The sequence below is a fragment of the Odocoileus virginianus genome, chromosome 33 (assembly GCF_023699985.2).
Source record: "Odocoileus virginianus isolate 20LAN1187 ecotype Illinois chromosome 33, Ovbor_1.2, whole genome shotgun sequence".
Classification (NCBI taxonomy): domain Eukaryota; kingdom Metazoa; phylum Chordata; class Mammalia; order Artiodactyla; family Cervidae; genus Odocoileus; species Odocoileus virginianus.
The window spans coordinates 16,451,534-16,476,964 of record NC_069706.1 but is presented as its reverse complement, the minus strand read 5'-3'; the positions used below and the strand labels follow the sequence as shown (position 1 = coordinate 16,476,964).

General features: G+C 35.9%; 1 protein-coding gene and 1 pseudogene across 3 annotated transcripts; one reads left to right on the top strand and one right to left on the bottom strand.

Annotated features, from left to right (window-relative positions):
* Positions 1-2,119: 2,119 nt before the first annotated feature.
* Positions 2,120-25,431, bottom strand: CCP110 (centriolar coiled-coil protein 110). 3 transcript variants are annotated; one of them, XM_020910923.2, is made up of 17 exons: positions 25,224-25,431; positions 23,424-23,569; positions 22,185-22,340; positions 21,402-21,557; positions 20,820-20,948; positions 16,779-18,423; positions 14,485-14,615; positions 13,822-13,999; positions 13,124-13,263; positions 12,607-12,723; positions 12,158-12,259; positions 10,822-10,938; positions 7,787-7,860; positions 7,182-7,244; positions 6,473-6,532; positions 5,884-5,969; positions 2,120-3,567 (listed from the first exon to the last, which is right to left on the bottom strand). In XM_020910923.2, the coding sequence occupies exons 4-17, from the start codon at positions 21,540-21,542 to the stop codon at positions 3,515-3,517; spliced, it is 3,036 nt and encodes a 1,011-aa protein (XP_020766582.2). In that variant the 5' UTR covers positions 21,543-21,557; positions 22,185-22,340; positions 23,424-23,569; positions 25,224-25,431; the 3' UTR covers positions 2,120-3,514. The 3 variants fall into 3 exon arrangements, with proteins under 3 accessions (XP_020766582.2, XP_020766581.2, XP_020766583.2); XM_020910922.2 differs by lacking the exon at positions 22,185-22,340 and having other exon boundaries at positions 25,224-25,430; XM_020910924.2 differs by lacking the exons at positions 5,884-5,969; positions 22,185-22,340 and having other exon boundaries at positions 25,224-25,430.
* On the top strand, positions 11,047-12,066 carry LOC139032829 (kinetochore protein Spc25 pseudogene; annotated as a pseudogene).

Genomic DNA, 25,431 nt, shown 5'->3' with positions numbered 1-25,431 from the left:
TTCATCTTTGAAATTAGGATAATTCTGACTGAGATGAAGGGAAATGATTATAAAATGCCCAGCAAATAAATGATCTGCATTCAGTTAAGCAGTACATCACTCACTTGGAGGCTAAAAAATCTTATTGTACCTTCTGTGACCTTCCAGTCTTCAGAGCTTTTACTTTTCGTGGCAGCAGACTATGCAGCATATCATAAAGCAGGGCTTCTCCCATTTGAATTGCACAGATTCACCTGGGCATCTTGTTAAATGCAGGTTCTGATTCAGGTCTGGGGCAGTATCTGGACTTCTACATTTATAGCAAGTCCCCACATGGCACTGCTGCTGGTCTCTGGATACAGAAGGGACTGCAAGTTGGGGGGGGGGGGGGGGGGATGAGGGGGGCAGCATATAACTCAGGAGGCAGTAGAGCAGACCAACATCATTCGCTTCTTAGCACATTCAATCACTGAATCTGAACCCTGTTTTATCAAGTGTATTACACAAGTAATGGAAGTAATCCTGAAACAGGCTGTTATGTAAAACATGAATGAGGGGTTTTTCCCACTGTAGGCTGAGAAACAAAACCATAGTTCTGGTGGCAACGCTGTCAACCACCTCAAGAAACTGACCAAAAACAAATACAGATTAAACAAATGAAAAGGTATTATTTTACTGTCAAGTATAATTTTGGTTAGACGTGTTTGTTCTCAGACCTGTTTCTAAAACCTAACCAATGTGACACCACTGTACCATATTCCATAACTGAAAGTCTTTGTTTTTCAGAATTATTTTTAAACCTGTATGTATGGTCACTATGGTCTGTTAGGGATAGCTTTCCAACTTCACTTTTTTTTTTATAACTACTATTCATTTCAGGGAAAGAAGGGGAGTTGTGTGTGGTTGTCCATGGGACAGTGACACCTAACCAAAAAAAAGATCTTCATCTCCAAAATGGATCCTTGTTTTCAGCTCAATATGAATAATAAAGTTAGCAGTCATACTCATTATTCCCAACATATGAAACAAACAAGAATAAAGGGCAGCCATAGGAAAAGGAAGCGCTTCTTCTCACACAGATTATCAAACACAGTATCTCCTCAACCAGAGGTGAAAACAAGGACCACTGGACTATCCTCACATCAAGAGTTGGATTCTTAACACTGCAAAATTAGCAGCTTGATATGAGCTTCAACCTTAGCCATTCTCTCCCATTTACTCAGCTCCAGCTGAAGACATTTCCAGCTCCAGTGAACTTCTGCCCTCTAAGAATTCATGTAAAATCAGATGCTGGGCCAAGCGCTGTTACAGGTTACATATTAAACAGTGGGACACATTTTTCAGGGGTCTTGTAAAAAATGATCCTATTAAAGTATTAATGTCTTGGTCACATTCTTTTCAAAAGTCCTTTCTTTGGTAAATTTTAAAAAAACACACTAAATTTCTTTTACAATGAAAAATTTATTTTACCTTTTGCCTAGAAGCAAAACTAGTGAAAATTAAAGTATAAAAATAAATATAATTTAATTAATGGACATTCCACTCAAAGTAAGAATAATAAAAATAATATATATAAATAAAAAGCACATTAAAAGCACAAAACAAAGTCTGGCACTTATGAAAAAAAACTGTAACATTAAGAAATTCATAAAACATGCAAGCTTTACCCTTAAAAAAAAAAATTCAAGTTCTGCATCCTTAATCCAAAACTAGTTTTAACTTTCTCTGAAACACACTATTTGTTATAGCCAATTTGCATTACTGTACCCAAAACATTTAGCATCTATCTTTCATACTGGAAAGACCCACAATGATAATAAGTAATCTGTATCCTGAGTTTTCAAAATGATAAAGCACAATTTATCATATTAAGAAGATCATTTTGATATACTTTGCCCAAAAATATAAATTGGTAATTCAGACATTTTTGACTGTGTTCTATTTCTGTGTAAATTTTCTGATTTACCCCTTAAATAAATGACACATCTCAATAAAGAAAATCAAGTTTACACTCAGAAGATTACAATTTTCTGTCTACAGTTGGATGGAAAAGTCAAATTTTAAAAGGAGTGGAAAATTGAAGAAAACCATCCTTATCTCAACATCCTTAAGAGAATATTAAGAATACATACAGTCTGCATTTTCAAAATACCAGTATCTTTTTAATATTCAAGTTAGAAAGATTAAATGCACACATAAATGTTCCCAATTTTACGAGAGAAGCACAAAGCCCTTTTGGAAATGGGCTTGATAAATTAACAATGACATTCTTTTTTATAAAGTCATATTCCCTTGGTAACTTTTTTTGGTTTATATTTTAAATGAATATGTCAGTGATGAAAAACCTTAAATATTAGTGTCTCATGTAATGCAGCCTTTCAACTTGAGTATTATCATCCCATTTGAAAATTTGAATTTATATTAGATAGCCCTTTATCCTCTCCTAAATCAAGCATGCTAAAAAAAAGCAGAGTATGAAGAAATAAACAGACTAAATAGAAAATGTAACTGCATGCAACATGTTATTCTATTTTACAGAAATAGATTTAATAATGCATTCATTCCTAAGCACTACTACATTCAAGATTGTGCTATCTTCCCCAAATTTGTTACCCTCGACAGATTTCATAGTTTAGTAGAAATGTTTCTGATATTACTGGGGTAACGTACGTTAAGCCTAACATTTCTGTAAGACAACTAGTTTTTGAGAAGAATGTACACTTGTGACCAAAATGATGACACCCAGCTACTGTGGTACATTTTAGGTAGACCACAATAAATACAATAGTGTTTTATCCTATGAGATTACATCATAAATCCAAGAATATGAGAGATTAATCAGAGTTTTTGCAGTAATAAAACAAAAGAAAAACATTCTTCTGCAATAATTTCCTCCTAAACAGAACAGTAATTTATCAGTGTGCTAAGATGAATGAACTTTATATTTCAGAACTTATTTATAATTTATCACACCTTTTCAATATTTTATAGAAATAAACCCAAATGTCCTTTAAGTTTACAAAAAGGTTCTCAACAGACACCTGAGTAATAAAACAAACTTATACAGGTTAAGGACAAAAATGAGTCAGTTACTAAGCACTAATTTGTCTTCACCCAAAATTGAAGAGCAGACTCATTGGAAAAGACCCTGATTTGCGAAAAGACTGAGGGCAGGAGGAGGAGACAGAGGGTAAGATGGTTGGATGGAATCACTGACTCAATAGACACGAATTTGAGCAAACTCCAGGAGATAGTGAAAGACAGGGAAGCCTGGTGGGGTATATTCCATGGGGTCTCAAAAAGCCAGACACAACTTTGTGCCTGAACAACAACAAAAAACTGATACTAAGAGGAAAATCTGAGAGGGGGGAGGGTGGTTAGAAAGAGACCAAAATATCCAGAGGATTTCTCAGCCCTTTGACATCACTTGGCCTGCGTAAACAGAGTCCAGAGTTAAATAAAAAGTCATGAGCAGGGAAAATAGTATGGATCCTAACCTTTTCCCCCCGTTTTTATCCTAATGAATGTTGTCTTCTTAAATTGTCGCAACATTTGGCCGCTTTCTTTGGATTTTTCCTGCATATACTCCTAGAAACAGAGCAAAACTAGTATTATTTCTCAGTGTCGGTCTTTCTGTAATGATACCATTTAATGACTGCTCACTATGTACCAGGCACTGAACTAAGCAAAACACATTAACATATTTAATCCTTATGTGAAATAATCATGAGGTCAAAATTGTTATACTATTTTAAGGGTAATAGTCACTTGTATAAATAACAGAGTAAGAAGAAGTAGACACTCTGAGAATCAAATAGAAACACTTGATTAATTATTTTACTTAACCATTTTGCATTACTGTCTCCTACTCTAATCAGTAGTTTCTGAATTTCACTATAAACTCTAAAGCATAAGACATAAAACAAATATGTTTTAAAATATGTGAGATCAGAGATTGCAATTTAGTTTGTAAAAACTATAAACAACTTTAACTGCTTTGCAGCAAACTTTGCAGTTCAAACACCTCAGAACTCTACTTCAAGCTGAGAGATTGATAATCTACTATAACAAAACTGAACTTTCTGTAAAATGCTTAATAAAAGGTATGTTCTTTTATTAGAACATGTAGTATAGGTAAAATCAATGCATAATTTCAAATTTGTTCGAAAACATAATCCAGGCCATTAAAACTTTAAGGAAGACAGAATAATCTTTTTCAAAAGCAACTATGGATCCCTGTGTTGAGATTCATAGTCAGAATTTTAGTCAGTCATAACCAAAATTTTCAGTTTATGTAAAAGGATAAAATTCTTTAGAGTCTTTTTCAATTGTCTAAATATGCACTCATGTATAAATAAATCTTTAGGAAAAAATAGGTAAGAATTTTTGTACTTGTTAGATACATATTAATTATACATGTTTGAATGAACATGTATAATTAAGGGTTAAGTATATTATTATTAATAATTATGTTGCAATGCATTTAAACCACAATAGTTCTAAGTACTGAACTTCACTGTACACATTAACTGCAATGACTTTCTATTCATCCCTTATACTGTTGCGTATTACTGAAAAGAAAACGGTAGTTGCTACTTGTCTTATAGGTTCACAAGTGACAAATAGTGGAGATGAAATGCATGAGAAAAGAATATGGAAAGTAGTCACTGTGGGAATAGATAATATTAAGCAAAACAAAACTTATCATTCAATAACTTGCCAACTAGCTAGGATTTATCACATTATATAATGCTAACATGATAAAAACAAAACTGAAAATGTCTTAAAATTTCACATAACTTCACAAGCAACAGATCTGGTGTTTGGTCCAAATGGTTATCTTTGAAACAAGCTGATCCTACCTCTGGAATAAGCAGGATTTTCAACTCTCTCATCCCTTTAAAACAACTCCACTAACTATCATTCGAAGTGAAATCCAAAAGATGACCTTTTAAATTATCTACATATTCAACATTATGAATTAAACTATGTATACATGCAAAAGGTGAGCAATCAATTCAAAGTTGTGATCAATATCTTGTTCCTTCTTTGAACTTACATGAATAACATGAAAAAATTCCTCCTAATTTGGAGGAAATCACTTAGTAATAAAAGCTCTAAAATATATTAATAGGAGGATTAGAACTGTTAAAGATTTAATTTTCATTGCCTGTTGATTAGATTGCTTTTAAAAGTTTAGAAAGCAGTCTAGTTAAAGCAAAACAGTTTGAAAGTATTTTTAATGGATCACATAATTTTTGGTGAGCTTATCATAGTGTCTTAACAAAGGTACCTAAAAACATTAAAACATTAGCTTAAAGGTTTTGCATTAGCTCAACAATGAATTTGTCTTTCTGCCACCATAAATAGGATTTAAAAATACATTTTTTGGTTTAATCCTTAAATAATTCTCAAGTAATGAATATAAAGACATTAAACTCAAGCTTCTTACTGAGCAAAAGATTAAGCCCTTATCCCCTCGCACTTGGCATATTCACATGTGACCCTGTAGTCAGAGGGAAAAATTCTTCCCCTTATGTGCAGATATAAATATTCCTGGGGGATGCACTGCCCCAAAACTGAATAGACATGCACAGATTTGGATAGCTCATTATATTTTACTCATTTATAAAAACTCTTCTGAATTAAGTGTGTATAATTCTACAAATTTTTCAAATTAAAAAATACATAGTATCTCCATGGAATTTACACTGAACCACAATTTTACTAAGATCTCCTGACTGCTGTAAGATACTAATACAAATGATCACCAGTAGGAACGACTGTGAATATGCCAAAATTATGGTGGCAAGGAAAGACTCAGCATCCCCTGGCGTGGCCTGCGTCACAGGGCAGCTTGTGCACGTCTTCCTATCAAACAGGTTTCAGGACTTCATTACACACCTGAAACAGGCGCTCTGTGAGGGACTCTGCTCTGTGAAGACTTCTGTCTATTTTGCACAACCCCCTTCACTGATGTCTTAGGGGTTCTAATTGAATATAAAAAAATTAATAAGTCACTTGCATTAAATTCTAAATGTTCAACATTCAAAAAAAGCAACCATACTTCATCAACTGTTCAAAGCACAAATAAGCTTGAAGAGAATTTAAGTCTCATGCATGCACACAGCAAGAAAACTATCCTTCTGCTTCAGCAGGAGACTGGAACCACTAAACTATAGCTTGTGCATTGTTGGAGAATCACTTTGGTGATGCTGAACGTACTATATGGATGTTTACAATATTTAATGAGCAAAATGGTATGAAATGAAAAGTAAAAACACACCAACAAAAGATGATAATTAAAATATAATACACAACAGTACACCAAAGGGTTATCTTTGAACAAAACATTAAAAGCTCTTCCCAGTGCTATAAAAAGATCACATTTTAAAATAATTATCTTTTCATAAAAAGCACTAAATTATTTTTCCCTCTCATAGCTAACCTTGATTTGAATATTTTTAAACACTCAGGTGTGTTGAATTCTTACCCTTGTCTACTCAGTAGTCTATGAACAGGTGCATTCTGTCCTTGATTTGGCTGAAGGACTCTGTTGACAAAGTAAATAAAAAATTAATTCAACAAGATAAATTCAGTTTTTCCCCTATTGTCTTTCAATAGATGAAAGAAACAGTGAGGAGGAAGTCAACTATGCAATGATTTGGCCTATACATTACCACAAAGGAAAACGAACTGATTAAAGCATATTAACATGGTGCTTAAATGCTCCCCAAGAGGCCAAACCTTGGTTTTTTTATCAGGAGATATCTAACATAAGTATTAACCCTTGTGCTTTTAGATAATTTATGTACTTTACAAAAGCCAATTTTTCCTTTCAAACATCTGAGAAACAAAACACTCTTGTAAGAGCACAAAACAGGTCAGAAACATTAAGTTTAACCTCCTAAGGTTTTTAAGTAAATATCCAAGACCCCTGAGACTGCAAACTGAACTCAAAGACATATGGGGCTCAAATTTCTATATCCTATAGAAAGCTCCAGGAACATCTGGCCTGACACATGACCTTGTACATGACCAGGTATTACTGTGGATTCTGACCCTCTCAGCCTCCAGCTCAACAGGGAGAGATTTACTGATGTAAAGGAGAAAAAAGCTAATAAAAAGCCAGGGATTTACAAAATTTTCTTTTCCTTAAAAGTTAAAAAGTAGTCTCTCAATGAGACTGTGATATTTCTCACCTTGTTTCAGAAGGATTTTGCTTAACCAGAAATTTCTTACTTGGCATTCCCATTTCTGCAGCCCTAACACAATATAAAAATAAGGACATACAAATAATGTTTTTAGAAGAGAGAAAACACATGATTACAAATGTGACACAGGATGACAGAAACAAATTATTTCAAAGTTGGTACACTACTGGAAGACCTATAATAAGCATACTAAAGACTAATTTCAAGAAAGAAGAGTTTTAATAGGATAGTTTCAGAATATTCTTTGCATTAAGTTTTTCCCACTATGAAGTCTTTAGAATATTTGAAAAAGAATATATTTAAAAGATAAAATTAACACTGAACATAAGGATTAAGTATTTTTAAGATTATTTGATTAGCTATCAATTACACAAGCACACGTTGACATACTTATTAACAAATTTATCTACAGATAAAACCAGATTTTACCACCTGATTTTAATAAAACTCTTTATACAAGGGAACTTATAATCACCCTAGTTGAAGAGTTAACTGTTCTTTATTTCTAATTTGAAAATACAAACCAACAGATGCTTAAAATCAATTGGCTTGATAATAATTAAATTAGAATGTGACAAGGCATGAAAACTTACTTCATGTACTTCTTCCTATCAAGAGACTTCTGTGTTGCAGCTGAAAGAGCCACTCGTGGACTTTTTATTTTATCCTTTAAGACAAAAGTAACATGAAGCTCTAGTGGTATCAGTAACACCACTGTATTATAGTATAGGATGATCTCAAGTTGTACGGAAAGACTTCTCTTACTAGCATTATTGAACTTTAATCTAGTCTTTACAATTGAAACAGTCTGATTTTTCAAAATTAATTATTTGTCCCAATAATATAAATTTGGCTTGTTTTTCTTTTGCCAACCACACTAAGATCACTGATTAAAACCACAGATTTCCAACACTCTGATATACAGCTGACCCTTGAACAACACAGGTTTAAACTGCTCGGGTGACAAATACGCAGATTTTTTTCAACAAATATATTGGAAATTTTTTTGAGATTTGTGACAATTTTTAAAAACTCACAGATGAACTGTATAACCTAGAAATATCCAAAAAAAATTAAGTATGTCATGAATGCATAAAATATATGTATCTACTGGTCTATCCTTATAAGCATAAGGTGTGAATATTTCACATAAAATTAATGTTTATTTTGTTTTATAACTTTGCTTTCAAAGTTACATTACCATATAATATGCCAGCCTCTCTTTTTCTCCCTCGCTCCTACTCTCCTCTCTTTCAACTGCAGCCTATCATAACAGGTAAATAGTGTTAAAAAAGAAAAAAAGCTAACAGTTTCCAATACTGTATTGTGAACATAACTGTAACACTGTAGGTCATAATTACAATGATTTATTCTTCAGTGTGGGCTTCCCAGGTGGCGCTAGTGGTAAAGAACCCGCCTGCCATTGCGGGAGACATGAGACTTGGGTCTGATCCCTGGTTGAGAAGAACCCCTGGAGGACAGCAAAGGCAACCCCTCTAGTACTCCTGCCTGGAGAATCTTCCGGACAGAGGAGCCCGGCAGATTAGAGTCGGGGGGTCGCACACGCCTGAGCGCCTGAGCACAGCAGAGCAGCTCACTGTTTAGTGCACAGGCTAGTCTACTATGAGGTAATCACAGAGATTACAGCAGGCTCCCACAAGTCAAACAGGCTGCTGTCTCTTCATTTTCAATGCGTGAATCATTATACCTGCAAATAAACATGGATTTCTTCTTCAAGTTATCTTTTCATTTTTTATGTCTAGTGTAAGTAATACATATAGCATCTTCAGTGTTTTGTATCATAAAAGACAATACTGCTGTAGGTACTGTAAGACAGGATTCATCTTATAAACAAACAACATAAATTTATGGTATTGATACAGTTCAGTTCAGTTGCTCAGTCGTGTCCGACTCTTTGCAACCCCGTGAATCCCAGCACGCCAGGCCTGCCTGTCCATCACCAACTCCCGCAGTTTACTCAAACTCATCTCCATCAAGTCAGTGATGCCATCCAGCCATCATCCTCTGTCGTCCCCTTCTCCTCCTGCCCCCAATCCCTCCCAGCATCAGGGTGTTTTCCAGTAAGTCAACTCTTCACATTGATACAGTACAGTACTAAATATATTTTCTCTCTATTATTTTCTTTAGCTTATTTTATTGTAAGGATACAGTATATAAGACAAAATATGTGTTAATTGTTCATGCTATTGGTGAGGCTTCTGGTTAACAGTAGGCTATTAGCAGTTAAGTTGTTGGGAAGTCAAAAGTTATACTCAGATTTTTGACAGTGGGCCACCCTTAGTCCCCCACTGTTCAAGGAGCAACTGTATTTCAAATTGATTTGGAGCCTGTTTTCTAATTCTCATTTATAAAAGAGGAACTACGCACATGATAGTCAAGGACACTGAATCAGGAACAGTCAATAGTTTTTCATGAGTCATCAAGCAGCACTCACTGCTTAACTCAAACCCTCATCACGGGACAGCACGTCATCCTTTACCAGCTTCTTTTCAATCTGTCTACAGATTTAAATACTTTTGGTAATCCTAAGAACTGTTTTAAGAATTGTAGGAAGGATGCTAAAATCAATAAAGAATGATATTTAGTATCAATTACTCCAAACCCAGAAGAACCTCACTGTGAAGTAATTACAGATAAATAAATCTGCCCCTCGTTCCTATTAATATTTGGTCTTTGAACCCGGTTCCTGGCACAAAGCTCCTAAAACTCTTGTAATCAAATCTCCTGAGTGACAGGATCATCTTTTTTCCTAATGTTCGATCTTGGACTTCTGTTCTTGACACAGAGCTCCTAAATCTTTTGTAATTTCCTGGGTGACAGAAGCATCCTTTTTTTTTTTCAAACCTGGGCTCTGACAGTAAAAGCACAGAGCCCTCACCACTGGATTGCCAGGGAATTTCCCAAAGCACCTTTTCTTCTAATAATACAAACCTGGGTGTCGCTGGATAAGGGCTAGTCACCAGAAAGACCAAGCATGATTACAGCCTTAGAACTTTCAGTCTCACCAGCTATCATCTGGCGCAGGACTGAGGCTAGAAATTGAGTCAATAATCAATCATGCAATCATACCTACATGATGAACCCTCCATAAAAACCCAAAATACACACCCCTATGCTGAGAAGGTGGCGTACACCCTCCACAGGACTGAAGCTCCTGCTCTCAAGACCCTTCCACCCCACACCCTGCGTATGTCTCCTCCTGGCTCTTCATCTGTATCTGTTACTGTATCCTTTATTATATAATAAACCATTAAATATAAGCAAAGATTTCCCTGTGTTTTGTAAGCCATTCTAGAAAATTTTTCAAATTGGAGTAGAGTCACGGGAACCCCAATTTATAGCTAGTTGGTCAGAAATACAACATGGAACTTGAGACTGGCATCTCAAGTGGGGCACAGTCTTATATGAATGCCTCCCTATCCTACAGCATCCAACACTGACTCCAGGTAGATGGTATCAGAACTAAACTGAATCGCAGGACACCCAGCTGGTGTCAGAGATCTAGTGTGGGAGGAAAACCCACACATTTGCTATGAGAAGTACTTTGTGAGTGTAAAAGAAATAAATGTTTTTCATCATTCACTAATTTAAAAATCATGTAACATACCATTTGCCTGAGCATTTTCTCTTTGCGAACTTCTCGATCATGATGTAGAATAGACATTCTTTCAGCTGCATCCATTACAAAGAATATGTCATGAATGCCATACAGGGCAGCTCGCAACTAAGTTCAAAAGAAGAAAATATTATACCCATTTAAAAAGATGAGGTTACAGGTCAGTCATATTATGTACTCTTAAAGAAAAAGGTTAAAGTTTTAATTGAGGAAATAGGAAAGTTGGCTAGGCTGCGGTAGCGGATCTTGGAGTTCGGCTGTTGGTTGAAGTCGATTCAGGTCTTGTGGGGCAGGTGGCTGGGCTCAGGCCTGCCGGAGAAGCCTTGTCTTACAAAATGGTAGAGGATGAACTGGCACTATTTGATAAAAGCATAAATGAATTTTGGAATAAATTCAAAAGCACTGTCAGTGACACCTCCTGTCAGATGGTGGGACTAAGAGATGCCTACAAGGACTCAATTAAAGCATTTGCAGAAAAGCTGTCTGTGAAATTAAAGGAAGAAGAACGGATGGTTGAAATGTTTCTGGAATATCAAAATCAAATCTGCAGACAGAATAAGCTCATTCAAGAGAAAAAGGAGAATTTAGTAAAGTTGATTGCTGAAGTAAAAGACAAAAAACAGGAAGTAGAGGCACTGACTGCAACTATCCAGGATCTTAAGGAAGAATATGCTAGGAAGAAGGAAACTATTTCCACTGCTAACAAAGCTAATGAAGAGAGGTTGAAAAGGCTACAGTAATCTGCAGACTTGTATAAAGATCGACTTGGACTAGAAATTCGAAAAATTTATGGTGATAAATTGCAGTTTATATTCACTGATATTGACCCTAAGCATCCTGATCGTCCATTTATGTTTTCCCTGTGCCTAAATGAAGCAAGGGACTATGAAGTGTCAGATAGTGCTCTTTATCTTGAGTGCCTCGCAGAATTTCAAGAAAATGTAAGGCAGACCAACAATTTTTCGGCTTTTCTTGCCAACGTTCGGAAAGCTTTTACTGCCATGGTTTATAATTAATGTGTAAATAGTGTGTAAAAACCGTTATCCCTGTTGTGTTTCTCTTTTTAAAAAACTGTCATTATTTGGTGTTTGTCTGTAATCTTTATTTTTGTAACATTTCTGTGTGCTGATTTTTGTCAATTATTTTCATTAAAATCTTGGGAAAGAAGGTTTAAGTCAAGCTATTAGAAGTCATGGATCAGTAATAATAAAAAATGAAGGGAGTGAAAAAAAAAAAGTTTTTCAGTAGGACTGAACTTTCAGGTTCAATCAAGGGAAAGAAATAAAACATTTCCATTTCTTAAGAGTCTTGAGGACACATGCATTACCTGAGCTAACACTCTTTCCTGAAGAGAGGCATCTTGTGCTGAAACAACTCCTCTCTTTAAAGGTGCTTCTGACTGAAAACTTCTTATAAATTCCATAGTATCCTGAAAAAAGAAATGTTCCTTCATTTTTCTAGAAGGATTTCATGATCACTGGAGTTTCCTTGTGTTCTTTTTCTTAGTCAAAACAAATATAAGTATACAAATAAAACTATTACAACAGAAGCCAAACAGCACTCACTTTAAAGTGAGACAAAAAAAAATGCACAACCTACTTCATTTACCTATTTTTAAAAATTATCTGAATGAGATTAATCAATTTCTAAAATCTAAGCCTTTAAAGGGCCTAAAAGTATTTGATCTGCCCAAGTACTGAACTAATTTGTCAACTGTGTCAGAACACTGATAGAAACTGAGATGGAAATGCAATACAATTTACACAATCCTCTTACTTTTACAGTTTGCCGAAGTTGTTTCAGCTTATCTGTCTGCATAAGCTTACGAGTAAGGAATCCTTTTGCCACTGCAGTTACTTTGTTAAATTTTGCTTGTACTTCTGGACTGAAAACCTAGAAGAAATAGTATAAACACAACATTTTAATAACCTGAACATTATACTCAAGATTGTTTTCTTATCTATTACAATGAATAGTTTGTACATATGAAATTCTTCTCTATGTGTTTGCTGTGTTGTTTAATATCTAATAAAAGCTAAGCTTCTGATGTATCACAAAATACTTAGGGTTCACTTGTAGAGCCTAAGATAACGCAGCTCTTTAAAAAAGGCAGTTGAGGGACTTCCCTGGCGGTCCAGTGGTTAACATTCTGCGCCTCTACTGCAGGGGGCCTGGGTTCAATCTCAGATCCTGCATGCCAGATCCCACATGCCATATGGTATAGTCAAAAATAAAATTAGATTAAAAAGACAGAAAGACAGACATGCATGCATATATCGTTAAGTTTTCCCACCTGAGACCACTTAGTTTTGGCCCTTCCAAAAGGCCTTGTTACTGAGAGTTTGGTCAAGCCACTAGCTGACGATCCCCAGAGGTAGAACGGTACTTCATTTGCAGAACCAAAGCTATGTTGTAGGGCAGAACTTGTGAAACCTTGAGAAACATACACATAGTTTTGTATTTGATGTCAAAATAATTAGAATACACAGACCATCCAAACAAACATGACACTTGTTAAGAGTAACAACTCCTCTGAAACTGATCCACATGCAGACTTAAAATATTTATGGACTTGAAGCTTATACACCAGATGGATCTTTTCAACACAAACAGCATCTCAGGATAATTGAAGATAAGCTCTTATTGGGGCTGGGCAATGAGATGTAACTCAACATCACCCAGGAGATAGCAAACGGAGTTTTCCCTTGAAGAGTACACCTGCTGCATGAGTGAACAATGACTGGGCTCTGAGTCAAATTTCCTGATATTTTCCTTGCTAAGGTGGCTTTTCTTCAGGAACACCTGCTCACTGGTCTTGCTGCTATCATTTCATTTTTCATCAGTTAGTAAGCAGCTGGCAAAAAGCAGCATGTCCAGCAGGTTGGACATGCAATGACTAATAGAAAGGAGGTACAATTTTAAAGTGTGCCAAACAAAATATCTTAGTATAGGATAATTTTTTTAAATGTTAAATGATTTTTTAATATTTACCAGAACTATTTGAATTCGAAGTATGGAGTGAGTCCACTTGAGACAGCATTGTGTCTAGTAAACCAGAGTCACTTATCTTTCTCCACTCTAAGTCCACAGCATTGCTAATGTCCAATTCAGAGGCTTCTGCTGTAATTACCTTCTTCTCTTTTAACATTTTCTCCTGTTCTTCTATGTCCTGCAGATTAAGTTTATTACAATGTGGTAGGCTCTTTTGTTTAATTACATCTCCAAATAGTATCATTTTAGGCTCAGCTAAAAGTATGTATGACTATCAGCAAATTATTATTTCAAGTTTTCCTCCCTCAAATAAAACTTACAGTTTAACTGATTCTAAAATGTGCTAATCTTAAAACAGGTGCCCTTCCTCTTCTAATATACTCTTACAGAAGGCATATTTCAGCATCTTAAAAAACACCTTTTGAAATATTAAAAATTTTGAATCAAGGATTCAATGAAGTATGCTTTTCATAAATTATGCATTTATTTTTAGATAAGCACCTAAATATTGTAACTCACACTTTGGCAATAAAAATACCATCCATGTAACAAAATCAATGACCCCCTTAGAGTAAGATACACATAAGTAACAATTAACAAATATCCTCTACATGACCAAAATTCCACCCACCAGCCCTATGTCCCTACATTTTAATTCCTCACCTTTTGCAGTCTTTCCTGTTCCCTTTCCTGCTCAGCTATGAGTAGTGATAACTGCTGGGCGTGCTGTTCTTCCAGTCTCTTCCTCATTTCTTCAAAAGCTAACATCTTGCTTTTTAGTATCTCCTCACCTTCTGAAAAAAAAAGTCCCCTCAAATTTAGAAAATTTAGTAGTATCTGATGATTTACACCATCAATTTAAATTACGCTTCTAACCAGAGAAAATTCCTGGATCTAACATAGTACAATCAAGATACAGCCAGATCGCCATTCTGAACCACATTCTCTTTTGCTTGCCTTTCATTTCAGGCTACTAAAGGTCTGTATCTTATCCCCTCACCCGATTATTCAACAGGTCCCTTCATGATCTGAACTGGTGGAGACAAGGCTGTATGTTCCATCCAGACTCTCCTACTCCAGTTAACTTCAAGATGTGGTTCTCGTGTGCATCTCACCTCCATTTATTCTCTTCACTCTTGTCCTTTTCCAGGGCCTCTAGTATTACAGCTTAGCCTGTGCTTTGTTTTATTTTTCTTTTAAATAAATGCTTTGATAGTGTAAAGCTACTCAGTATAAAGTTCCAAAAAAGATTAAATACTAAAATTCCAGATATTTTAATTACTAAAAAATGTATCAAATCAGCATGACTATGCAACTTACTAAACAGAAAGTGGTGAGATACTTTGAAATGTTGAAATACCAAGTATTACACAGACGTAGCACAGATATTCAGGGATCCACTGTAACTCCCCTAAATTTAAAGAATCCTTCTTTCCAAATACACAGTGATTTTCATTGAAAATAATTATATTTGTCGTACCTCCTATAGTATTCCAATAATTCGTTCCTAAATTCATTCTATTCAGCTACAACAATTTGCATTTGTACATGGACAATTTTTTATAGGTTGAGGAGGGGAGCTGGAGAAGCAGCAGACGAGTAACTCTCAGCAAGAAAGGAAAAAGGCTCTCCACTTAACTACTCAGCCAATAGCAGAAGTCCAATCAGCTCTACCTTAAAACCTTATAAATGAGCACCTGTCCAGGGGCTCCCTCTTTGGGAGGTGTGCCCAAGGTAGGTGGCCAAGCTACGGGCAGCTCTCAGCACACTGTGCTGCCTCCCATGCCCACCATGACAGCAACCCAGCTGCCTCCATGACCAGCCTCGTCTCCCACACATGGCCTTCCTCTTGTGGAAACACTGCCAGAACTGCCACTTAATTAGTTCCTGTACTTTTGGTATTCACCAAGACAGCCTTAGCCTGCTGTGTCTTCTATTCAGAGAAGCCAAGCCGGCTCCCTCAGGTATCAGCTGTTTTCTTTATTAGAGTTCTGATAAAGTTGTACATGCATTAAACGATCTGCCCCAACCCAACCCTATTTTTCCGATAAATTTTGCTACTTTTAGCATGCAATTTTATAGAATATGGTTTTTTTTCAGAAGGCTATATATCACATTAGAGTTAAAATGTCTGTGTCTAAAAACTTAACTTACTTGATTTGTATGTCTTTACTATCAGTAATGAAGAATTATGAACCATAACAACAAAGTAAGGAGTAATAAGACTTGTTTTAACAAGTTGCTGTTAATATAACACTAGATGCAACAGAAACTTTGAAATAATTTTCACTACTAAATATACCATTCTTGAAACACTACTCACAGAGCCTTATCAGTGCTATTTTCTCCAATAATTTGATGTTAAAGTGTTTACTAAAGGGCCAACTTGTGGCTCAGACAGTAAAGAATCTGCTTGCAAGGCAGGAGACCCTGGTTCAATCCCTGGGTCAGGAAGATCCCCTGGAGAAGGAAATGACAATCCACTCCAGTACTCTTGCCTAGAGAATTCCATGAACAGAGGAGCCTGGTGGGATACAGTCCATATGGGATCGCAAAGAGTCAGAGACAACTGAGCAACTACACTTTCACTTTTCAAAGGGCCAACTGCATAAGCATCTCATTACAAATCAAAGGGCAAACTGGTGAAAATATTGGAAGGAACATTGGTGAAAATAAAGGAAGACATAACAGCAATACAATGGATTAAAATGCTTCATGAAAGAACTTTTTCCTTCAGTCATTAACAATATTCTCTATTAATACCAAATGGACTGTGAAAGATTCATAATTTAAATAAGAAAATCTTTTAAGAAAGCCTATCAAGTAGCAATACACTGTAGCTAATTATGCTCTCTGATAAATGAAAGTAACCTGAACAGGTGAAGACAATTATTATTAAGTATTAAATAAAGATGCCATCTGTTTGGCAGATATTAAACACTTCAAAGCCTTCTTACCTTTGGAACTACTTTCTAACATCTTATTCTTGATGTAGACAGATCCTTTAGAATATCTTTTTTCTGGCAAATGTTGCCTTTCCTGTTCAGTTATTCCAGTTGTTACAACATAAGGGTAGTTTTCTTTTTGCAAATTATCAATATCTAAATCAAGTCTCCGTTTAACTTTCTCAAAACTGTTATCCAAAAATTGTTCTTTTCCACAGGACACTGTAGGGGTATCCATCTGCTGTCTGGTATTCTGGTTCTGCATCAGTAAAGGAGATGGGTTTTTTACATCATAGGACTTATTCAGTTCCATCTGTAAGTTGCAGGAGTTTTTCTCTAACACATTGGTTGACTTGACTCCACTCACAGTATCAAAGTTTTGACTCAGAACACACTCTCTGGCGGCATATGGCTCATGCAATCTTTCCCCTGCAGTACATGTACTGTCCATTCTGTGCGGTCCTCTCACATCAGATATTAACTGACCTTCCATGATAGCAAGTCCATGAATAACTTTATTTTCTAATTGATTACCTGAATGTTGACATACCTGATTTGATTTACCTAAAACCATTTCCTGTATGGCTTCTGTATTTTTGCTGACATAAACTTTACTTGAACAAACTCCTGCTAAATCAACTGGTAACTTTGGCACAGTTTCAGGTACATTTGTTTTTTCATCAGTTTCTTGTACAACTAACTCTACTGCCTGTTCTTTCCCTTTAGGACTTAATTCTGAAGCATTTATTGGGTTATTTATAAGTATATGACATGCTGATGACGGCCTAGAACGCCTTCGATGCATTTTAGGACTTAGGCTTGGTTCTGGGCTAGGTATTTTGGCATATGAACCAGTAAGACTTTTGATAACATTATTGTCAGTAACAAAAGTGGGAATGCCTTTGAAATTAGAATCAGTCTCTAAAACAGTGGAATGGCCAGTTCTTATAGATATGTCCACTTTAGAAAAGTTACCTAAAACAGATGTATTCATGCTGCTTGCTTGAGTGAAAGCACCTTGGAGAAGAACATTTGATTTATTAAGGCTTGGTTTGTCAGGAATAACTGAACCGCAGTGTTTGCCTATCAACTGGGACTTCTCCTTTCCATAGTCAGTCACTTTAACAGCATCATTTTCTTTGTCTGAATGACTCTCATTAACACTCCTCTTTACATTACTTCTCAGGCTGCGTCTAGACTGCTCCCTTTCTATATATTCCTTTGACTTTTTCATCAGGTTCTGAAGACTCATTATGTAGGGATCCGGAGTAACTTCCTCCAAAAGTGATGGATCTTGTTCTTCATTTGTTGGAAAGAGAACATCAGAAGTAAGTGTCTCCTGTGCAGCTGCTGAGGAAGTCTTTAAAGAAGCTTCATTTTCTGCCTGGCTAATATTTGAACTATCACATTGCTTCAGATAACTGAATTCTTCCGAGTCCCTAGCTAAGTCTATCCCATTAGATTTAAATTGATCCTCATTATTCAATGGCAAAATTCCAGTTATGTTTTCAAACTTTGCTAAAGTAGAGTGTTCAGTAGGGCTTGGCAAGATATTTGGAAGTGTAGCAGGAACATTCAAGTTTCTGACTTCTGAATTAGAGTAAACTGTTTCAGTCTCCCACTGATGAAAATCACTGGCATTAGGTGCTTTTCTAACCTGAAAAAGGAAACATAAAAATTAACATTTCATCACTACACAAAAAGCCTTTGATTTCACTGTTTTCTAAAGCAAAACTGAAACTGAAGATTCAGAATTCTAATATTTAAAAACACAAACAAAAACTCAGATGACCTTTTCCATGGTATTCTGTACCATATGGAGCACAAATTACTATAAAAAGCATCTACTGGCCAGGCTGGACTATTTATTAAAAGATTAAAAGAAAAAAAGTAACTTATCTAAATAATCTAATACAATTATGAACATATGTACATGTCTATACACACACCCATATATATTCATATACTAATGTTCAATTTAATCTTGGAATAGAAGTATTTTCCGTAACTTTCTTCTGGTTATATGTTATTAACATCACCAACTGCTTCTCCTATGAGAACTATCATCTAAGGATATCAATGTGTAAGTTAAATAGCAAGTAATTAAATTTCTTACTTAAATGATTCCTCTTTAAGAAAGACTAACTTGTCCAGGATATTGATTAAGCAACAGTAATCCAGTACCAAGACTCTTGCCTCCCACAAGCTTGCTCCAAATTTTAACTAAAACCCTCTGTATGATGAGACAAATCTGTGGTAAATGATAGCTCAGCTATGTAGTTTAATACTTGAAAAATAAAAACTTTAACTTAAAACCCATTAAAGCAAATTTCAATTTGATTAACTGATGACTACTTAAAACAGCTGCCTGCTAATGAGTTTTTGAACAAGCTAAGTAAATTAAAAACTTAATTAAAAAAAAAACTTAGAACAATTGTACACACAAGATTCAACAGAAAAAAATAAAATTACATTTTGGATCTATTGTTCTTAAGTAAAAAGTCAACTAGGATGTTATCTAAAGATTCAGTTCAGTTAAGTCACTCAGTAGTGTTCAACTCTTTGTAACCCCACGGACTGCAGCATGCCAGGCTTCCCTGTCCATCACCAACTCCTGGAGCATAATTCTAAAGATTATACAACCATACATGAAACTGGCAAAAATCATCACCATATTATCTTATGAATACAGACTCCAGAATCCTGAATTTTAAAAGATTTTTAAGTTGTTTTGTGTTTTTTTTCTTAGACAACATGGCACTCCTATTTTAGCTTACAAATCCCAAGACATGCAATTGTTTCCAGGTACTCTGCAATAAACAATACAATGAGATATACTTACAACTTCACAACTAAAATATAATAAAAGGGATACATACTCAGGACACATGTTCACAGGTTTAAGTAAAATTATTTCCTCAAAATAGCTAAACATTACACATCTGTGATATTCAGCACCCATCCTTTTTATACATCACTAAAATAAGCCTTTGATTATACAATTTAAATAACAACAAAAACAATCTACCACAAAATCACAGATTTTACAGGTAAAACAGACCTTAGAAAGCTACTTGTGTAAGATAAAATTTCTCCAACTGCATAATTAATTCCTTATTGTACATGCAGAGAAAGTTTTTAAACTCAATGATAATCCCATTAGTAATATATGTGAATTATTCCCTCAATGGACCAAGAATAATATGCCAGTTTTGTTCCAAAAATAGGAAATAAGTAATAAATCAAAAACCCACCCTTGTTGTGCTACCCATTATAGTTTTTAAATTCAATATGAGAAGTAATTATACTTTACAAATTAAGATCAACTACCCACAGCGAAAGGAAGGTAGCAGTTAGTGGGAAATATCATCTAGCATGAATTACATGAACCACAAACCTCTAAGATTATAAAAGAATTAAAATATGTAACCAGCAAAACAGTGCCACATATGGCAGAAATTATTTTACTCACGGTTTTCTTTTTAGTATGAAACGATCCAGAACTTAAAACAAATTGTTTATACAAGTCTACAGTAACTGCAAAAGGTAAAGATGTGTGGTTTAAATAGTTTCAATTTATATCTAAGATGCATCAAGAAAACTGTTATGTAACCTAAATTGCATTTGTATATCTAAGATCAGAATTTTCACCAAAAAACATTGGAAGCAGCTATTTACTTTAGCAGAGAATGAGAATAAGGTCACCAAGTCAATAGACTGATTAGTTCAGAGGTAAACTACAATGGCCAATTCTATCATTTTGTCACTGGGAATTCAATGTTTTTAGAGTCATAAGACACAGACAATAAGCAACTATGCTCAGTGTATGGGTCCACTGTCTAAGTACCCTCTGATTCAAGTACTGAGCATCACTAACAAGCAAGTGAATTTTCTTTGGAGTAACTGAAATGGAATATCACAAATTACGAAGCTTCTCAAACACAACTGCATATTGGTAACTAACTACTAAAGCAAATATATTTCTTAAAAATTATCATCAATGCTTACCTCATGATTTCTTAATTATAATTTAAAAGAGCTTATACTACACACCTGAACATTTTCAAGAATCTCCTGGACACGAGTCAGTAAAGCTTTCTTCCTATTAACCTGCCTTCTTGCTTCGACATCAAGTGCTTTCTGCTTTTCTTGTTGCATTTCCTTTCTTTTCTCAATATTAAGCTGAAAAACATCATAAATATGTAATTACTTCTCATAAATGTAAAAATATCATAAAATCAGGAAGTTCTGAACCAGAATGATTAAAGATGTGTGCAACAGGTAAAACTATCTATAGTGAAAGAAATCTGAAGAGTGGTTGGCGTTGATAACTGGGATGAAGGATGTGAGATCTTTCTGTGGTGATGAAAATGTTCTGTATTGGTGTGAGTTCTAAATGGATGCCATATATCAGAACTCAAAAAAAAAAAAAGCTATGTCTTTCCTTTTGAAAAGGGTTAAGCATCTTTTACATATTTATAAGCCTTTCTTTTATTTTTCTGTGAACATGTCTCTCCTTTTGAAAAGGGTCAGGCATCTTTTAGATATTTATAAGCTTTCCTTTTTTCTGTGAACAACCTTACTGATTCACTATTAAAAAAAAAAGAAGATTATTTAAAATCAAAGAACATTTACCAGCGGAGAAAGCACAGCCACTCCATGGAATCGAATAAGTGAGATGCTTTCAGACTGGACAGGTAGAAAGCTCTCTGTGGATAATGATGCTTCTCGGATTCTGGAGAGACTTTTCTCACAAAACTTCTCATACTCCTCCATCTTCCCACAACCACACTGCAGCAGGAGGAAAAAGCCATTTTTAATGTGCTGATGTTAGTTTATTTGGCAAATCTGTAGGACAGTGAAATATTCCTAGAATTCACAATTTCTAGAACTGGGCTTTCAAGAATTGTTTTCCTAATCAGGAGCTAATTCTTGGACACAAAAAAGACCTCAAGACCCTGCCCAATTAAGCCTGGCTTCATATACTAAATATTTCTAAAGATTTGTATATAGTCAATCTTTCAATGTGATTAATTTAGAAAGGCACAAAGAATTCAGCAAACCTTCTGAAAGAAACAAAGTTCTAAACAACCTAACTAACTTCAGATTATAAAACAATATTATCTTTTCTTCAGCAGGACTTATCTATACATCACAGGAAAAACTATATAATACAAAGGTAGGCATCCTTCTTAGCAAAAAAAAAAGGGGGGGGGCAGGGGCTAAATAAATAAGAAAGATATTTACTTTCAAAAATTCTTCTACCACAAAGTCCAGTCTATCACTTGTGTATCTTAAAGAATATAATTTGACTTCATGATAACTGGCCAAATTTCAGAAGTGAAAAACAGAATCTATTGGCCCTCATATTAATTCTACTTTATAGCTGAAAAATGGAATCATCACCAAACTACTTACAACAGTCAGTCCAGTAATTTCACAATTTCTGGAAAACTGTGATGGTGGCTATGAAAATATAAGGTAACCAGGAAGGATTAGCTACCAATTCATTCATCCAGCATGTGTTAAATATTTGATTGCCTGTTTTCACAGTATTATGTCTGGCGTTGCTTCCTTTAAATAAGCAAGGGAAAGGGAAAGACAGCTATCACTGGACTCATAACCAACAAGGATATGAATTGTGAAAACAGAAAAACTAATATGATAATATTCCTTTAAGTATTCATTTTAAAACAATTAATTAACAAAAATAAAAGAGAGAGAGGGAAGTGAAATTCACTTCATGATGCGGGATATGCAAAGATGAAATAAGATACAATACAATACTGCCCTAAGCCTCAAGGTACTTAAAAATTTAATACTCTAATGTATCCAGGACAAACAATAGCACAAATGGAAACAAAGGAAAATCATATATGAAATTATGATTACATTATGAGAAAATAAAATCTATTGCTACTTTTGACAAACTGGTAGTCTTATTAATAGCAAAACTTCTTCCTACCATCCCATCAATTCTAATTATTTCTATATTCATTTACGCAAATTGAGAGCTTAATTTCAAAGAAATGGTTCTCTAGCGTATAAATGAGATTATCTTGCAAACTTATATTCATAAAACAAGAAAATAAAATACAAAACAGCTTACTGCATGATAACCAAAGTAGGCCTCATTTAGTCTAGGCTTCAACCCACATTATATATTAAAAATTAGAATAGGCAGAGGCTAAGATATAAGAGAAAGTCAAATGATCCCCTCTCTACTAAAATACTTCAAAAGAATTTTTAACACAACCCAGGCATCCAGCATTACAAGAAACAAAAATAGATTACTCATACAATTAATGTAATATACTTCCAATGGATACACAAGCAAAGCATGGAAGGTCTGGGAAATTTAAGGAAATAAAATATCTTTATGGTAATAGCTTTATATTTCTTTCAACATCATATAAATATGCCTCAGTGCTTCAGAAAGTTAAATTCACATCCCAACAGTATATGTTTGCCATACACACTGATGACATACAGCAATATATTATTATTACTGTATAACTTATCACCTATGATAATGCATTAAACATCCAAATACAAGTCTAATATCATGATTATGAAAATAACCAAGTGACCCTGTAGGACGAACCCTGCGTCATTCACTATCACACTATCCTGTTTCCCAACTTTTATAGCACTTACCACTATCTGAAATTATCTTGTTTATTTCCTTGGGTTTTGTCTGTCTTCCTCCACCAAAATGCAATCTCCATAAGCACAGGTACCTTCTCAGTCTTGCTCACCACTGAATCCCCATTACGTAGGACAATGTCTGTACACAGGAGGCACTTCATAAAAATATTGAATAAAGAAATTAGAATAGTTAGCTCAAACAATAATGAAAGAAAGAAGACACTGGACTACATTGCAAAGAAGCTAGCAAGGAAGAATGGAATTTAGAGAATGGGAATTTCATAGATGACCCTATTCCCAGAGAAAATGGTACCTCTAAACTGCAAAGGCAACCATTTAAAAATTGAGAGCAGGCATCCTATATAATTAAGCAACAGGGAACTCCATTTCTCATGCCACAATTACCTCTGTCAACAGGGTTTTATTTTAAGGGAGAATTGACTACAAGGCCACTGCAACCACAAATCTACTGCCCCATACTTTACCATGAGGCATTACCGGTCCACTTGAATTAATAATTTGTTGGCTGCATCAAGTTCAGACATGGCCTGTATTCTCCATTTAAACTAGGATCCTTCTCCAAATGAGCCTCTTTGCAAACCCCATAGACTCACAACTCTGCTACCTGCTCATCAGTGATCCATCAGAAATGTCACTGAAGGAAATGTTAAAAGAACACAGAACATGTCCTGTTTACATATCCCAGCTACCTGTTTACCCATCAGTCTTTTCAAAGTGGCAAAAAAAAGGGGAAGCTTTCTTTTTCAGGCACACATGAGCTGTATGTTCTTGGCAATTCACTTACCATCTCTATGCCTCAGTTTCCTGTAAAATAGGTATAATCACAGTATCTGCTTTGACGAGATTCTGTGAGGATTCATTAGTAGGACATGCAGAAAAGAAGAATGGGAGCAACTTTCATTTTTCCCACTAGTTTATGAATTCCTAGAGGGCAGTGACAATGCTTGGTTTCTGGTAAGATTGAAATTTAACTTAAAAACGTGGAGGTTGAAGAGGGAGGGGACGTATGTATACCTATATACCTATGGCTGATTCATGTTGAGATTTGACAGAAAACAACAAAATTCTGTAAAGCAATTATCCTTCAATTAAAAACTAAATAAATTTAAAAATAAATAAATAAAAAATTTAAAAAACGTGGAAAGGGGGACCACAGCTTCCTCATTTTGCTGCGTTCATACCCCTCCCCATTAAGTCAAACGCTAGGCGCCTGCCATTTGCTTAAATTGAGGGTAGGGAACTAGGGTTTTAACCAGGTAAAAGCAAAGGGTGCCAACCACCAGTAGCATGAGGGCCAATAAAGATAATTTGCTTTTTTATCCTTCTCCTTATGCCCCCAGAGTGAAGAACGCACCTAGGGCCTTTAAGCTAGTGATAAATGGCATCAGAAATGGCCAGTGCACACCCTGGGACGCTCCCCTTGCCAGGAAAAAAAAAAAAAGGCCCAACCAGTTCTATCAACAGGAGGTGGCTCCCCGGTTCTGGTCCGAGTTTATTTACTGGGGACCCTCTGCCGTCTCCCCAGCGCCCCAAGCCCACCTTCCCCAGCTCCTCTGATAAAGCTCCATCCCGAGGACCCACCAGGCGGTGCCAGCATCTAAACATCACCTCCGCGACAGGCCCCCGGCCCCCGGGGCACCCGCCTCCACACAGCCTGAGTCTTTTCAGGGGCTGGAGGTCCGGAAGCCCCTGCGCTCGGGTTCCTTTCAGTTCCTCAGCGCGCCAATTCCGCCCGCCCTGCGGCCTCGCAGCCGAGACCCGCTGAGTCAAGCCGTCTCAGGCACACACCTGTTCTCCCACGGCCCCGGCAGCTTTCCTCCCCTCGCTCCTGGCCTTGGTAGGAAGCAAAGTGCTCAATTGGTACTGACTAAAAACAGCTCCGTTCGCCGCCGCCTTCTCCTCCTCCTCCCCGCCATATTACGGTACTCTGGCGGCAACGCGGGCTCCTGGCAACGGCCGCCGCCGGCGCCACCGCCCGCCCCCCGCCCCACCTCCG

Coding starts and splice junctions, on each gene's coding strand:
- CCP110 (XM_020910923.2), bottom strand. CDS start 21,542: ATGGAGGAGTATGAGAAGTTTTGTGAGAAAAGTCTCTCCAGAATCCGA. Junction 20,949..21,401: donor TGGCTGTGCTTTCTCCGCTG/GTAAATGTTCTT, acceptor GATGTTTTTCAG/CTTAATATTGAGAAAAGAAA. Junction 14,616..16,778: donor GTTAGAAAGTAGTTCCAAAG/GTAAGAAGGCTT, acceptor TTTTTTTTTCAG/AAGGTGAGGAGATACTAAAA.